General features: G+C 63.2%; 1 protein-coding gene across 4 annotated transcripts in view; it reads right to left on the bottom strand.

Moving 5' to 3' along the window:
- Positions 1-2779: 2779 nt before the first annotated feature.
- TPST2 (tyrosylprotein sulfotransferase 2) overlaps positions 2780-14297 on the bottom strand; it is a 210536-nt gene continuing 199018 nt past the window's right edge. For all 4 annotated transcript variants that reach the window (XM_029049102.2, XM_039915055.1, XM_029049100.2 and 1 more), the window contains 6 exons: positions 12231-12297; positions 10338-11280; positions 8862-9060; positions 4650-4700; positions 3734-3782; positions 2780-3309 (listed from right to left, as the gene is read on the bottom strand). In XM_029049102.2, coding sequence (XP_028904935.1) covers positions 2885-3309; positions 3734-3782; positions 4650-4700; positions 8862-9060; positions 10338-11185 — 1572 coding nt within the window. In that variant the 5' untranslated portion in view covers positions 11186-11280; positions 12231-12297 and the 3' untranslated portion in view covers positions 2780-2884. The remainder of the gene's footprint in view (positions 3310-3733; positions 3783-4649; positions 4701-8861; positions 9061-10337; positions 11281-12230; positions 12298-14297) is intronic.

Genomic DNA, 14297 nt, shown 5'->3' with positions numbered 1-14297 from the left:
TCCGGCCGCCGCGCCGTGCGTCGAGAGTAGTCGATCGTATTTACTGAGCGCTTCGTGGGCGCAGAGCGTCGTGGTACCCGCTGGGGAGAATACATTCAACGCATTTCCCGCCCTCGGTGAGCTTACAGCCCAAAGGGGGGGACGGACGTTCGCGGAAATAAATAAAATGACAAACGTGGACATTCCGGGGGCCGGGAGGGGGGATGAGTGAAGGGAGAGAGTCAGGGCGTCGCAGAAGGGAGCGGGAGGAGAGGGGGGCTTAGTCGGGGAAGGCCTCACGGAGGAGACGGGCCTTCGATAAGGCTTCGGGGGGCCCAGAGGAGACTCGCCGTCCGGCGGGGTCGAGGAGGGACGGCGTTGCGGGCCAGGGGTCGGTGCGGGGACAGACGAGGTGGAGCCAGGTGAGAGGAGTGAAATGGGCGGGCCGGGTTACCGGCGCGCGGGGGAGGTGAGGGAGGGGGGCGAGGGGAGGGACGGCTCTAAAGCCAAAGGTGAGGAGCTTCCGCTTGAGGCGGGGGATCTGGAGGGAACTCATGGCCGGCTCCCCTCCTGGACTGTACGCTCCTTGTGGGCACGAAATGTGCCCGTCATTCATTCATTCGGTGGTATTTATTGCGCGCTTACTATGCGCAGGGCACTGCACCGAGCGCTTGGAACGTACAATCCGGCAACAGATAGAGACCATCCCCGCCCGACGACGGGCCCTCCCAACGGCTCCGTACGGGGCCGGGCACATGGCGGGCGCTCAAAAAATACCGCCGATGGACTGCTTGGTCGGTCACCCCCGTGGCACTTTTGGAAGTCTCCGCTCCGGGCCGAGCACTGTGCCGAGCGCTGGAGGGGTTACAAGTCCATCGGGTCGGACCCGGCCCCCGTCTCGCGTGGGGCTCACGGTGTACGGGGGAGAACGGTCGTTTGACTCGATTTCCTCGCCTCCCCCTCCCCTCGCAGTGCTTAGTACGGTGGCTGCCACGCAGTGAGCCCGTAAACAACTACCACAATTATTATTACTTTTATTAAATTTTAGAGAGGCAGGGCTGGGAGTCGGAAAACCCAGGTTTTAGCCCCGCCTCTGCCAGCTGCCTGCTGCGTGATCTTGGGCAACTCGTTTCACTTCCCTGGGCCTCAACCGCCCCACCTGTAAAAAGGGGATTCAATACCCGTTCCCCTTAGACTGCGAGGCCCCCCGTAATAAGGATTCATTACCTAGTCTTATTCTTGATTCTATTTATTTGCTCTTGATTCTATTTATTTGCTATTGTTTTAATGAGATGTTCCTCCCCTCGATTCTATTTATCGCCATTGTTCTCGTCCGTCCGTCTCCCCCGATTAGACCGTGAGCCCGTCAGAGGGCAGGGACTGTCTCTATCTGTTACCGATTTGTCCGTTCCAAGCGCTTAGTACAGTGCTCTGCACATAGTAAGCGCTCAATAAATACGATTGAATGGTCTCTCTTCTCCTTAAACTGTGAGCCCCAGGTGGACTACATTACTCGTTTCCACCCCAGGACTTAGTACAGCGCTTGACACCTAGCGGGCGGTTAATACAATAATAATTTAAGGCTCATTTTACAAATGGGGAAACTAGGATTCGGTTTAATAACAACAACACCCTACGTGGGCACACAGTCTTCATCCCCATTCTAGAGACGAGGGAACTGAGGCCCAGAGAAGTGAGGCGGCTCGCTCGAGGTCACGCAGCAGACGAGAGGTGGGCAGATACGTGCTGATTACACTGGACACGGTCCCCGTCCCGGCAGGGTCTCCCGTCTCAATCCCCGTCTTGCAGACGAGGTAACCGGAGCACAGAGAAGTCGGGTGTCTTGCCCGACATCACAGAGCAGACGACATTAGAACCCAGATCCTTCTGACCGCCGCCCCGTCTCCCGCTTAGACCGCGAGCCCCAGGGACCGGGTCCCACCTAATTAACTCGTACCTAAGCGCGTGGAAAGAGCCCGGGCTTGGGAGTCAGAGGTCGTGGTTCCGAATCCCGGCCCTGCCGCTTGTCGGCTGTGTGACTGTGGGCGAGTCACTTCACTTCTCTGGGCCTCAGTGACCTCATCTGTCAAATGGGGATTAACTGCGAACCCCACGTGGGACGACCCGATGACCCCGGTATCTACCCCGGCGCTTAGAACAGTGCTCTGCACATAGTAAGTGCTTAAATGCCAACATTATTATTATTAGAACAGTCCTTGACCCATAGTAAGTGCTTCATCCCCCCTCTCGGGATGGCACCGGGAGAGTCTCCGGTCCTCTGCCCGTCTCGGCTACGGGAGGGAGAGTCGAGCAGAGGCCCGTCCGTGCCGTTCCTGGCTCGGCCGGTGGCCGGCGAGCGGCGGGCCGTCGGCTACCGGTCCGAACTCCCCCGTGCTGGACGGCGGCGGCACGGGAGAGAATCGAGGCCGGAGGCTCGAGTCGACCGCGCGGGAGGCGGCGGTGGTCGACCGCCGCCGGATTTTGACCAAGAGAACCCCGCGGATCCACCACCGGAACGACGGCAGACGGAGAGCGGGACCTCCTGGGAGAGATGCGTCCGTGGAGCCGCTGTGGGTCGGGGACGACTCGACGGCACGGGACGGGCGCTTAACAGATACCATTTAAAAAAAAAAAACAAAGTCCGTACCTTGAAGGGAGCCATCCGCTGTAACTGCACGCCCAGGGTTTTCCGTCGCTCTCTCCGACGCTCCGCGAAACAACCTGACGCCCGCCCCCGGCCCCCGGCCACCGACCGACGGAAACCAGGGCCTCGGCCGAGGTTACGGAAGGAAGTCCTTTCTCTATATTAAACGATGCTTTTATTCTCGTGAGATACGTTGCAGCGTGCCAAATATAACTCGAAACAGCCTCATATATTAAAATTCTTAAATAGATTCTGTGAGTCCTAAATGAAGGGATGACAGGAGGCAAGGGGAGGGGAGGAGACGACCGGAGGAATCGGACGCGGAGCTTCAGCCGCAAGGCTCCCTTCTCGATTTTGCGAGTTAGGAAATAGAACCACGCGTATTCGAAAACTCCCCAATGCCTGAAAACACGTCGTCACCTTAAGGTCCGGATCCCCACCCCTCCCGTCACCCCCCAGGCCCCTTCCGCTGATCTTCCTCTCGCACGACGGGTCCCCAAACAGACCGGGAGAACGTTCGCTCGGAGTTTCACGCGTCCGAGCCTTTGCACACAACTGCAAATCCCTTCCTCGTTTAGCTGTCCTGTCTCGGCAATAAGAGCAAGCAATATGCTTGGATAAAGTGATTTCCGCTCCGTTGCAAACTCTCTTCTCTTTCTGGCATTGAAAAACAATTTGCAGAACCCTGGGACAAGAGACACCGTGTCAATTCCAGCGTCGGTCCGTCATTTCTACGTTCTCGTCGAGGGCTATCACGTCACCTCTCCCGGTCCATCGTATTTCTCGCTCTAGCGCCAGCCCGGAGCGGCGCCGGGCGCCCGCCGCGGATGCGCGCTCTGCGCCCCGGCCGCCGCTTCCGTCGGGCCCGCGGAGCGACCGAGTGACCCGAGCTTCTGAGCGGCCCCGCCCGTTGGCGAGCACCCCCGGGGCTCCCGGGCGGGCAGGGGACGTGTCCGCCGACTCCGCCGGACCGTCCGCTCCCAACCGCCTGGCCCGGGGCCGCGCGGATAGGCGGCGCCCGATTTAAGCCCTCGGCGACGACGACCCGTCCGCACCCAACTGGAGGCCCGTCGATGAGGACGGGGAGCCGTCCGCGCCCCCTACTTACCGGGGAAATCGCGCCCTTCATAAGTGAGGAGAGGATTGTATTCTGATCCATCTGCGGAGGGTGCACAGAGATCGAAAAAGAAACTCAGGCTGCGGGGCTCCGGTTTCTACGGGAAGGAGCATCTCGAACCCCGGTGAGGGGAGAGTGGCCGGAGAAAGCAGGCTCAGCCCCGAGTTCTGAGACCCGGGGACTCATCCCTGTTCTCTCCTCCCTCTACCACCACAGCTGAGGCTGTGAGCCCTGAGAAGGATGGGGACGTGTCTGTTATTATCATATCATTATGCTTCTTAGGCGCTTCCTATGTGCCAAGCGCTGGTCTAAGCGCTGGGGAAGATACAAGATAGGTTGTCCCACGGGGGGCCCACGGTTCTTACTCCCCATCTGGGGTAGATACCAGGTGATCAGGTTGTCCCTCGTGGGGCTGACGGTTCTTACCCCCCATTTTCCAGACGAGGGACCTGAGGCCCAGAGAAGTGAAGTGGCGTGCCCGAGGTCGCACAGCGGACGGGTGCAGAGCCGGGATTAGAACCCAGGTCCTCTGACTCCCAAGCCCGGGCTCAACCCACGAGGCCGCGCTGCTTCTCATATTCTGTTTCGACTGAATATGGTCGTGGCCTCGCGGAAAGAGCCCGGGCCCGGGAGTCAGAAGGACCTCGGTTCTCCACCCGCCTCTGCCCCGGGTCTGCTGGGTGACCTCGGGCGAGTCGCTCCGCTTCTCTGGGCCTCAGTTCCCTCCTCTGCAAAATGGGGATGAAGACTGTGAGCCCCGTGTGGGACGGGGACTGGGTCCAATCTGATCACTCCGGCGCTTAGAACACAGAGCTTGGCACATAGTAAGCACTTGACAAATACTATATTAAAAAAAAAAGGAGCAAAGGGGAGTGAACGAGTGTGAGGGGTTAATAGGTGTGGTCTGACCTGAAAATATCCTTTCAGATTGGCTGGTGTTTTAAAGTCTCCTTTCATAACCTAGGAGAGAAAAATGAGAACGACAGCATCGTTAAGATTAAGACAGAGCCACCGCCGCAGACTTTTCTCCCGGCACAACAAGCCCGGATGTGGGCGGAGGCAGCGGCGCCCGGGGAAGAGAGCGGGGATGTGGGGAGTCCGGACCCGAGTGCGAGTCCCGGCCCCGCCCCTCCGGCCTGCCGTGTGACCCGAGGCCACGTCAAGGACCCTCTCCGGGCCCCGGCGTCCTCATCCGTCAAATGGGGAGAGGGTCCGCGTGCCCCCGGATCGACTCCGAGGCCGACTCGCCCTAGAGGTTTCGTCGATATCGGGATGGACAACCTGGACGGTGCTCGTCACGCGCTCGCTCTGCGCGGCGCACTGCGCCGAGCGCTTGGGAGGGCCCGTTCGGAGGCGGGTTCGGGCAAGTGCAGCCCGTGAGCCAGACGGAGGCCGGAGAGGGAGACGGGCCGACGCCGGGGCTCGGCCACCTGCCGGAAGCACGGCCCTTCCTTCAGCCCGCGTCCGTTCGGCTGCTCGACGGTAGCCGTTGAGCGCTCGCTATGTGCCCGGCACCCTCCTGACTGCTGGGGTGGACACAAGGTCGGACACGGTCCCCGTCCCGCCCGGGGCTCACATTCTTCATCCTCGTTTTCCAGGTGAGGTGACCGAGGCACAGAGAAGCGAAGTGACCGGCTCAAGGACACTCAGCGGGCAAGCGGCGGAGCTGGAATTCGAATTCAGGGCCTTCGGACTCCCAGGCCCGTGCCGCTACTACTACTACTAGTAATAGTGGTATTTGTTAAATGCTTCCTGTGTCGTCAGGCACCGTACTCAACACTGGGGCGGATACAAGCGAATCGGGTCGGACACGGTCCCTGCCATTCATTCATTCACTCAACTGTATTTATTGAGCGCTTACTGCGTGCAGAGCGCTGGACTAAGCACTTGGGAGAGGACAAGAGAACAATGAACAGATGCGTTCCCTGCCCACAAAGAGCTGACAGTCTGGAGGCGGGGGGAGAGGGACGTCGATACAGATAAATAAAATGAGAAATGCGTACGGCGGGGCTGAGCGGGGAGACGGGGAAGAGCAAAGGGAGCAAGTCGGGGCGAAAGGGAGGGAGGGGGAAAAGCGGGGCTTAGTCTGGGAAGCCTTCTTGGAGGAGGTGGGCCTTCACTAAGGCTTCGAAGGCGGGGAGAATAATCGACTGTGGGATGTGAGGAGGGAGGGCGTTCCGGGCCAGAGGGAGACGTGGGCCAGGGGTCGGCGGCGGGACGGGCGAGAAGGAGGCCCAGGGAGGAGCGGAGTGTGCGGGCCGGGCCGGAGAAGGGGGGAAGCCAAGGGAAGTAGGAAGGGGGCAAGGTGGTGGACGGCTCTAAGGCCGACGGTGAGGAGTCTCCGACCGACGGGGAGGCGGAAGGGCAACCCCCGGCCATCTCCGAGGCCGGGGGCGGTGACGGGCCCTGAATGTCTTTGTGGAAAAACGACGGGGGCGGCAGGGTGATGAAGTACGGCCGGGAGTGGGGAGAGACGGGAGGCAGGGAGGTCAGCGAGGAGGCTGACGCCGTCATCCAGGCGGGACGGGATGAGCGACGGGATTAACGAGGTAGCGGTCTGGATGGAGAGGAAGGGGCCACTTAGGGCGCGCGGTCTCAATCTTCATTTGACGGATAATAATAATAATAATGTTGGTATCTGTTAAGCGCTTCCTATGTGCAGAGCACTGTTCTAAGCGCTGGGGGAGATACAGGGGACGAGGGTGTCCCACGTGAGGCTCACAATCTTCATCCCCATTTTACAGATGAGGGAACTGAGGCGCAGAGAAGCGAAGTGACTTGCCCACAGTCACAGAGCTGACAAGGGGCAGAGTCGGGATGAGGTGACCCAGGCCCAGAGGAGTGAAGCGGCCTGCCTAAGGTCACCCAGCAGACGAGTGGCAGAGCCGGGAAGCCCCCGGCCCAGGCTCCATCCACTGGGCCAGGGTGCCGCTCTTCCTGCTCTGCTCTTCCAGTGGGCGGGCGGGCGGGCGGGCTCTTAGTCGTCGGGAACCCAGGAGGGGACGAGGAAGCTGTCTATTCGGGGACTGGGCTGCAACTCCACAGTCGGGCGGGCGGGGAATGTGTCTCTTTATCGCTATACCGTCCTACCCCAAGCACTCGGTCCAGCGCTCTGCACGCCGTAGGCGCTCAATAAATAAGACCGAAGGAATGAATGAACGCAAGTCGGTCGACCCCGGCGTCTGACCGCCTGCCAAGGACGAGGGGCCGTCAAGTCCGGGGACGAGGTCCCGGGAAACCCAGGCGGCGGGTTCTGGGGATTCAGTTCTGAAGAGATTTGCCCCGAGGCTCCCAGCTCCCCCACTTGTCTGCTGTGGGGCCTTGGGCAAGTCACTTGCCTTCTCTGGGCCTCAGTTCCCTCATCTGGAAAACGGGGATGGAGACCGCCGGCCCCAAGCGGGACAGGGACTGGGTCCGACCTGACTGACTCGTATCGACCCCGGAGCTTAGATGAGTGCCTGGCACATAGTAAGCGCTTCACAAATATAATAACAATAGACGTTCTCAAAGCCCGGGACATTTAGGAGGTTTTGTTTCCCCTGGTTATTTTGTTTTTTTTAAAAAAAAAATTTGTTTTGTTTTTCGGTTTCGGAGCAGACGCTATGACGCCGGACTTTTCGCTCGGTTTCGGAGCGAGACAAGGAAAGCTTCTTCCCGGAGGCGACTCCGGGTCGGACGGTCTACCGACTCAATCTTCCGGGACTGAATTACTGTCCCCTGGGACCAAGTATTATCTTTGATTAGATAAACGGTTAAGTCAAAGGAAATGATAAAATTATTCGATTGCCGGCGTAGTGCCTTAGTTTGGTTTCTCTTTCCATTCTGTACCCACTTCTCCCTTCTAGACGGACTGCGAGGCCCCGGGGGACAGGGACGGCATCCGCCCCGATAAACCCGTATCCGCCTCGGCGCTTACAGAGGCGCTTGACACGTCCGCGGCTTGGGGGCTAGATCCGGGCCCGGGAGTCGACGGGACCTGGGTTCTAATCCCAGCTCCACCGCTTGAGTGCTGTGTGACCCGCGGGCCCGTGGCTTCACCTGTCTGTGCCTCAGTTCCCTCATCTGGGAAAGGGAGATAGGGACCGCGAGCCCCATGTGGGACAAGGGCCGTTTCCACCCTGATTAGCTGGTATCTCGCCCAGCGCTCAGTATAGTGCCTGGTACAGAGTAAGCCGCTTAATGAATATCAAAAAAACCGCCACCAAAAAAACCTTTTCTGTGGGCTCCCCACCCACGGAAAAGTCACCCCCACACTCTCCGCCTGCGGAGGAAGAACACTGGACTTCCTGGTGGCTGGGCCGGGTGCCCTTTATAAGCTCCTCGCGGGCAGGGAGAGGCGGCCGCCGCCTCCGCCGCATCGTCCTCTCCCGGGCGCTCACTACGGCGTCCTCCCCACGGAAAGCGCTCAAACAGCGGCGGATGGACGGGTCGAGGTAGGAGTGCAGAAGGACCGGTCTCGGGCGCAAAACTCCCGAGATGGCGGCGTGGCCTAGTGGAGACATCCTGGGCCCGGGAGTCGGAAGGACCCGAGTTTTAATCCTAGCTCCGCTACTTGTCTGCTGGGTGACCAAGTCACTGCATTTCTCTTAGAGAAGCCGAGGGGCCTAGTGGACCAGAGACGGGGCCTGGGAGTCGGACGGACCCGAATTCTAATCCCAGCTCCGCTACGTGACCGGGGCCAAGTCGCTTCATCTCTCTTAGAGAAGCCGCTTGGCCTAGTGGACCAGAGGCCAGGCCCGTGAGTCCAAAGGACCCGGGTTCTAATCCCCGCTCTGTCGCTCGTCTACCGCGTGACCTGGGCTAAGTCGCTTCATTTCTCTCGGAGAAGCCGCGCGGCCTAGCGGAGAGAGTCCGGGCCGGGAGCCGGAAGGACCCCGGCTCCCATCCCGGCTCCTCCGCTCGGCCGCCACGTGACCCCGGGCGAGTCACTTCTCCACGCTTCGGCTCCCTCGTCGGTCAAACGGGGACTGAGACCGTGAGCCCCACGCGAGGCGGGGACTGCGTCCGACCTGACGAGCCGGTACCCAGCCCGGTGCTTAGTACAGCGCCCGGCGCCCAGTAAGCGCCGAACCAAAACTGTAACGCCGCCCACCGCCCCCCGGCCTAAAGGGCCCCGCTCACCCGGTTGGTGTTGTTGACGACGAACGGGTCGGGGTCTCCGTAGTTGGGCGGGTTGGCGTAGGGGTCGTAGCCGAGCTTGGCCAGCATAGGGGCGATGTGGGCCATGTCCTGGACCACGTCTTCCGGGATGTGCCCGATCCACTTGGACAGGGCTTCCAGGTTCACGGGCTTGATCACCTGGTCCGTCGATCGCTCGATCCTGCGGGGCGGGGGGAGACAAAAAAGACGGAGTCACCGCGGGGCCCCCGCGGAGGGGGAGAGCCGGGACGGGGCGGGGGTGTCCCCGGGGTCTCCTCTGTCCCCCCGGAAGCTTTTTCGGGACGAGAACCAGTTTTTGTTGTTGTCGTTTTTAAATGGTATTCGTTAAGTCGGTCAGTTGTATTTATCGGGAGCTTGCTGAGTGCGGAGCACCGTCTCAGGCGCTCGGGAGATTACGACAGAATCAGCACCCGCTTCTCTTGCCCAGGAGGAGCTTACGGTCTGGGCCTCAGTTTCCTCTTCCGTAAAATGGGGATTCGATCCCCGTTCTCCCTCCTGGGCCGAGGCGAATCAGGGCGCCCGCCGCCTCGACGTGTCCGACGGGACCGTCCAAGAGGAATTCGGAAGCGCCGGCGGGAGACTGCCCCCGCCGAGACCGAAAGCGCCAGCCCGGAGGCCCCGGGCCAGGAACGCGGAGGAAGGGGTCCCTCGCCCCCGTGCCAACCAAACACGGTACGCGGGAGCGGGGAGGCGGGGACGGAGACCGGACAAGCGGAAACCGGAAGCCCGAACGGCCCGGAGGGTCGGGCGCTACATCCCCGCCTCCTCCGCCGCCCCGGGCAGGGGCCGGAGCCCGGCGGCGGCGGGGCCGTGGGTCACCTCTGCCCAGAGCGTGGGACGCCGGCTCCGGCTGCACCGAGCGAGGGGCCGGGGGGCGGGCGCGGGTCCCGCCGAGCCCTCTGGGCCGCCTCGCCACGTCCGAGCCACGCACGGGGGAATCCCCCCGGAGCAGGAAGCGCTCACGGGCGGGAGTCGGGGGCAGGGGCGGCGCGGCACAGCGGAGAGGGCACGGGCCGGGAGTCAGGAGATCCCGGGCTCCGATCCCGCCTCTGCCACTCGTCTGCCGCGTGACCCCGGGCGAGCGGCTCCGCTTCTCTGGCCCTCGCTTCCCCCATCTGGAAAACGGGGACTGAAGAGCGAGAGCCCCACGTGGGACGGGGACCGCGTCCAACCTAATCTGCTTCCGTCTACTCCGGCGCAGAGCGCGGTGCCCGGCACGGGGTAGGCGCTCGGCAAATAGCATCGATCCCTCTTCCCCCTCCCTCCCGGCGAGGGTGACGGAGCCCGGGTGTGAGGGACCGAGGGGGGCCCATCCCGCCCGAGGGGGAAGTTGGCGTCCGGCGGGGCTCGGCCTTGCCGACTCCGGCCCCGCCCCGCGCGGGACGGGGAAGCCCCGGCGGGAGGGCGACGGGGGCGGGGGGCGGCGGGAGCACTCACTTGGACAGAGAGACGCCCCCGGGCTTGCCGATGAGGTCCTCGTGGTGCAGCAGGGCGTCGGTCCAGGCGAGGCCGAGGAAGTCGACGACGTGGCGCAGCGAGCGCTGCGGGTGCAGCACCAGCTGCTCGTAGTAGACGGGCAGGCACTTGGCCCGCCCCACCTGCAGGCACTGGGCGTACATCACCTCGATGGCCCGGTTCCACTTGGTCAGGCAGTCGCGGTAGCTGGTCAGGTCGAAGCCGGCGATGGTCACCTTGCGCGAGATCATGGAGTGGACGGAGGCGCGGCCGTCCCGCACCATCAGCAGGAACTTGGAGTTGGGGAAGAGGCGGGCCAGGTAGACCGACGACTTGAGGGTGAAGGGGTCCTTGTTGCAGAGGAAGCGGGCGGGCTCCCCGTGGCGGGCGATGACCTCCAGGACGAAGGCGCGCACGGCCGCGTCCAGCACCCGCTCCGTGACGCCGGCCTCGTCCAGGCGGGCCTTCTCGCGGGCCGAGCGGGCCCAGGCCTGGCGCATGGCCAGCAGGCGGGGGATGATGCGGGTCTCCTGGCCGCAGCGCACCTCGGGGTGGGCGTCCAGCATGGCGCGCATCAGGGTGGTGCCGCTGCGGGGCACCCCGCCCACGAACACCAGCGGCGTCTCCTTGCTGTAGCGGTACTCGCCCCGGCCCCGCTCGTCCCGCACCACCAGCTCCTCCTCCTCCTCGTCCTCCTCGTCCTCCTCGGGCCACGGGCCGCCGCCCCGGGCCCCCGGGCACACCAGGGCCCGCCGCCCCACCAGGGCCGCCGCCAGCAGGACCAGCGCCAGGCCGCCCACCACCACCCCCCGCCGCGCCGTCACACGCATCCTCTTCCGCTCCGCCGGACGGCCGCGGCCGACGCCACCGCAGACGCCTCGGCCTCAGCTCTCCTCCGCCGGCCGGAGGGACGCCCTCGGCGCTCCTGGGAGGTGGCGGGGGGGAGACAGAGAGACGGACACGCGCACAGAGACGGGGGGGGGCGGAGACGGGAGGAGGGGGGAGAGAGAGGAGGAGAAGGAGCGACGGAGGGAGAGAGAGATGAAGAGAGGATGGGGGACAGGGGAAGAGAGGGAGAAGGAGAAGAAGAGGGGGAGAGGAGAAAAGGGAGAGGGAGAGAGAGAGGGAGAAGGAGCAAGGGAAGGAGAGGTAGGAGGGAGAGGAAGAGAGAGAGAGAGGGAGAGAGGACGGTGAGGGGGAGAGCGTGTCGGGGGGCTCGCCCTCAGGGAGGGGCTCCCCTCACACCCTCCCCCATTAACCTTCGCCCTCCGGTCTGGAAACTATTTCAGGGGTGCGGGGCCCGCATCACCTGACTACCGTGCTCTCTCGACAAGAGCACGCCGCCATCTCCCTCAGGGCCAGGACTGCGGCTACTCACTCCACCGTCCTCACCCGAGAGCTTGGCGCAGTGCTCCGCACACGCTACGCCGCCAGCTCCTTCACGGTGGGGTTTGTCCTACTGACTCCACCGGCCTCGCCCGAGTGTTTAGTACAGTGCTCTGTTCCCGGTCCGCTGCCAACTCCTTCGGGGCGAGGACCGTGGCCCCTCAGTCCACTGTCCTCACCCAAGAGCTTGGCTCACGGTCTTGGCCCCCATTTTCCGGATGAGGGGACCGAGGCCCAGAGAGGTGAAGCGACTTCACGGTCTTCACAGACGAAGACCGTCAGCCCCACGTGGGACGGGGCCGGCGTTCAATCCCGTCGGCTCGTCTCTGCCCCGGCGCTCGGTACGGCGCCCGGCGCGTGGTGAGCGCTTAAATACCACGAAGAAGTAGTCAGGGAAGGCGTGGGCCGCGTTGAGCGACGGGGTCCGGGCCCCCGGGCCCCGCGGCTCCCGAACCCGCTTCCGTCCCGAGCCGCTCTCGACCCGCTCACCTGCCTCAGCCGCGCTCATGGCCTCTGAGCTGGAACCGGCTCCCGACGGCGGGTCGCGGGCCAATCCCTGGGGGGGAAGATGAGGGAAAAAACCAGGCCCGTGAGCCCTGCCCCTCGGAGATCCACTCGAGCCATCGATCCAACGGTCCGCGGTACTTTCGGAGCGCTTCCTGGGGCCAGGGCGCCGGATTAAGCGCTCGGGAGAGGTCGCTAGAACAGAGTCGGTGGCCCACGAGGAAGCGGCGTGGCCCGGCGGAAAGAGGTCGGGATTCGGAGGACCGGGCTCCAACGCCGACTCCACCGGGTGCCCGCCGTCCCGGCCGGACCCCGGGACCCCGGGACCCGGGGGGCGAGAGGGGGCGGTCCGAGCCGCGGGCCGTCCCGACCGGTTGCAGAGGGGCCGGAGGGAGTGATTCGGCCAGCGTTTCGCTCGATAGTGACCACGGTGCTCGTGGAGCCCTTACTTCGGGCCGGGCGCCGTCCTAGGTGCCGCGGTAGATACGGGGCAGTCGGGGCGAACAGAGTCCCTTTCCCACTTGGGGCTCGCAGTCTCCATCCCCACTTTCGAGACAAGAGAACCGAGGCCCAGAGAAGCGAAGCGACTCGCCCGAGGTCACGCGGCAGACGAGTGGCGGAGCCGGGATTAGAACCCGGGTCCTTCTGATCCCCAGGCCCGGGCCCTACCCGTTGAGCCGCACTGCTTCTCCTGTGACCTCGGGTAAGTCAGCTGCTACTCTGGGCCTCGGTTACCTCAACTGTAAAATGGGGAACGAGACCGAGAGCCCCACGTGAGTCAGATCAGTTTGGCTCTCCCCCGGCTCTTAGGACGGGGCCTGGTCCAGAGTAAGCGCTTAACGAATACCCTAAAAAAAGAACACTGTACTAAGCGGCTGGGAGAGTCCAAAAGAAACAGGCCCCGCGTTCCCTGCCCCCCATCCCTCGCTAGGGTCTCCTGGGGTGGGGTGAGAGGGACGACCTCGTAATTTAACGGGAGCAGCTGAGCCCTGACCTCGCCCGGACGTGAGATGCATATTTTTCTCCGCCCGCTTTCCGGGTTCCCGTACTCTCGGCCTCATTAGGGAAATCCACGGGGCCGACGGCGAAGCGTTCTTCGGGGGTCACCGTGGCGACCCCCGTCCCCACACCGGCCACGGACGGAACGTGGCCCATTTTCTCCCGACGGGGTTCCGGCCTCCGCACGGACCCGGACGCCCCGAAGAACCTGACTTTCTCGTACCTACCCCGGCGCTCGGTAAGGTGGCCGGCACATAGCAGGCGCTTAACCGACGCCATAAAAAAAAGTCACTTCGCTTCTCTGTGCCTCAGTTACTGCATCTGAAAAATGGGGATGGAGACCGTGAGCGACCTCATTTTCTTGTATCCATCCCAGTACTCTGTACAGCGGCTGGTACATAGTAAGCGCTTAACGAACAGCACGGAGAAAGTCAGTTCGCTTCTGTGCGCCTCAGTCACCTCATAGGAAAAATGGGGTCGAGCAACCAGATCTTCTTCTATCGACCTCGGCGCTCGGCACAGTGGCTGGCACGTAGTAAGCGCTTAAGGAATACCATTTTTTTTAAAAAAAAGGCACCCAGTTGGCAGAGGTCCGCAGCGAGGCCCGCCCGCCGTCCTGGGGCGGGAGGGTCTCCGTCCCCGGGGGAGAGGGGAGGTCCAGGCCCCGTGGCGACCTCCCCGCGGACGGGCTCTCCGGCTCGGCGGCTCGGCGGCCGGGCACGGCCGCGCGGACTCGTGGCCGGAGCCGGGCCCGGGAGGCGAGGACCTGGGTTCTCATCCCGCCTCCGCCGCTCGTCTGCCGTGGGACCTCGGTCGAGTCGCTTCCCTTCTCTGGGCTTCGGGTAAACTCACCTGGAAAAGGGGGATGCGCTACCTGTTCCCCTTCCTACTTAGACACCCGAGCCCTGTGTGGGACAGGGACCGGGTGGGACCTGACCGTCTTGTCACCTTCCCCTGCTCTTACAAAGGTGCTCGGCACATAATAAGCGCCTAACAGATACCACCGAGCGCTTACTATGTGCCCCAAGCTGTACTGAGCGCCGGGGTGGATCC

Source organism: Ornithorhynchus anatinus, chromosome 21, assembly GCF_004115215.2.
Source record: "Ornithorhynchus anatinus isolate Pmale09 chromosome 21, mOrnAna1.pri.v4, whole genome shotgun sequence".
Lineage (NCBI taxonomy): Eukaryota > Metazoa > Chordata > Mammalia > Monotremata > Ornithorhynchidae > Ornithorhynchus > Ornithorhynchus anatinus.
This window is presented reverse-complemented; position numbering and strand designations above follow the sequence as displayed.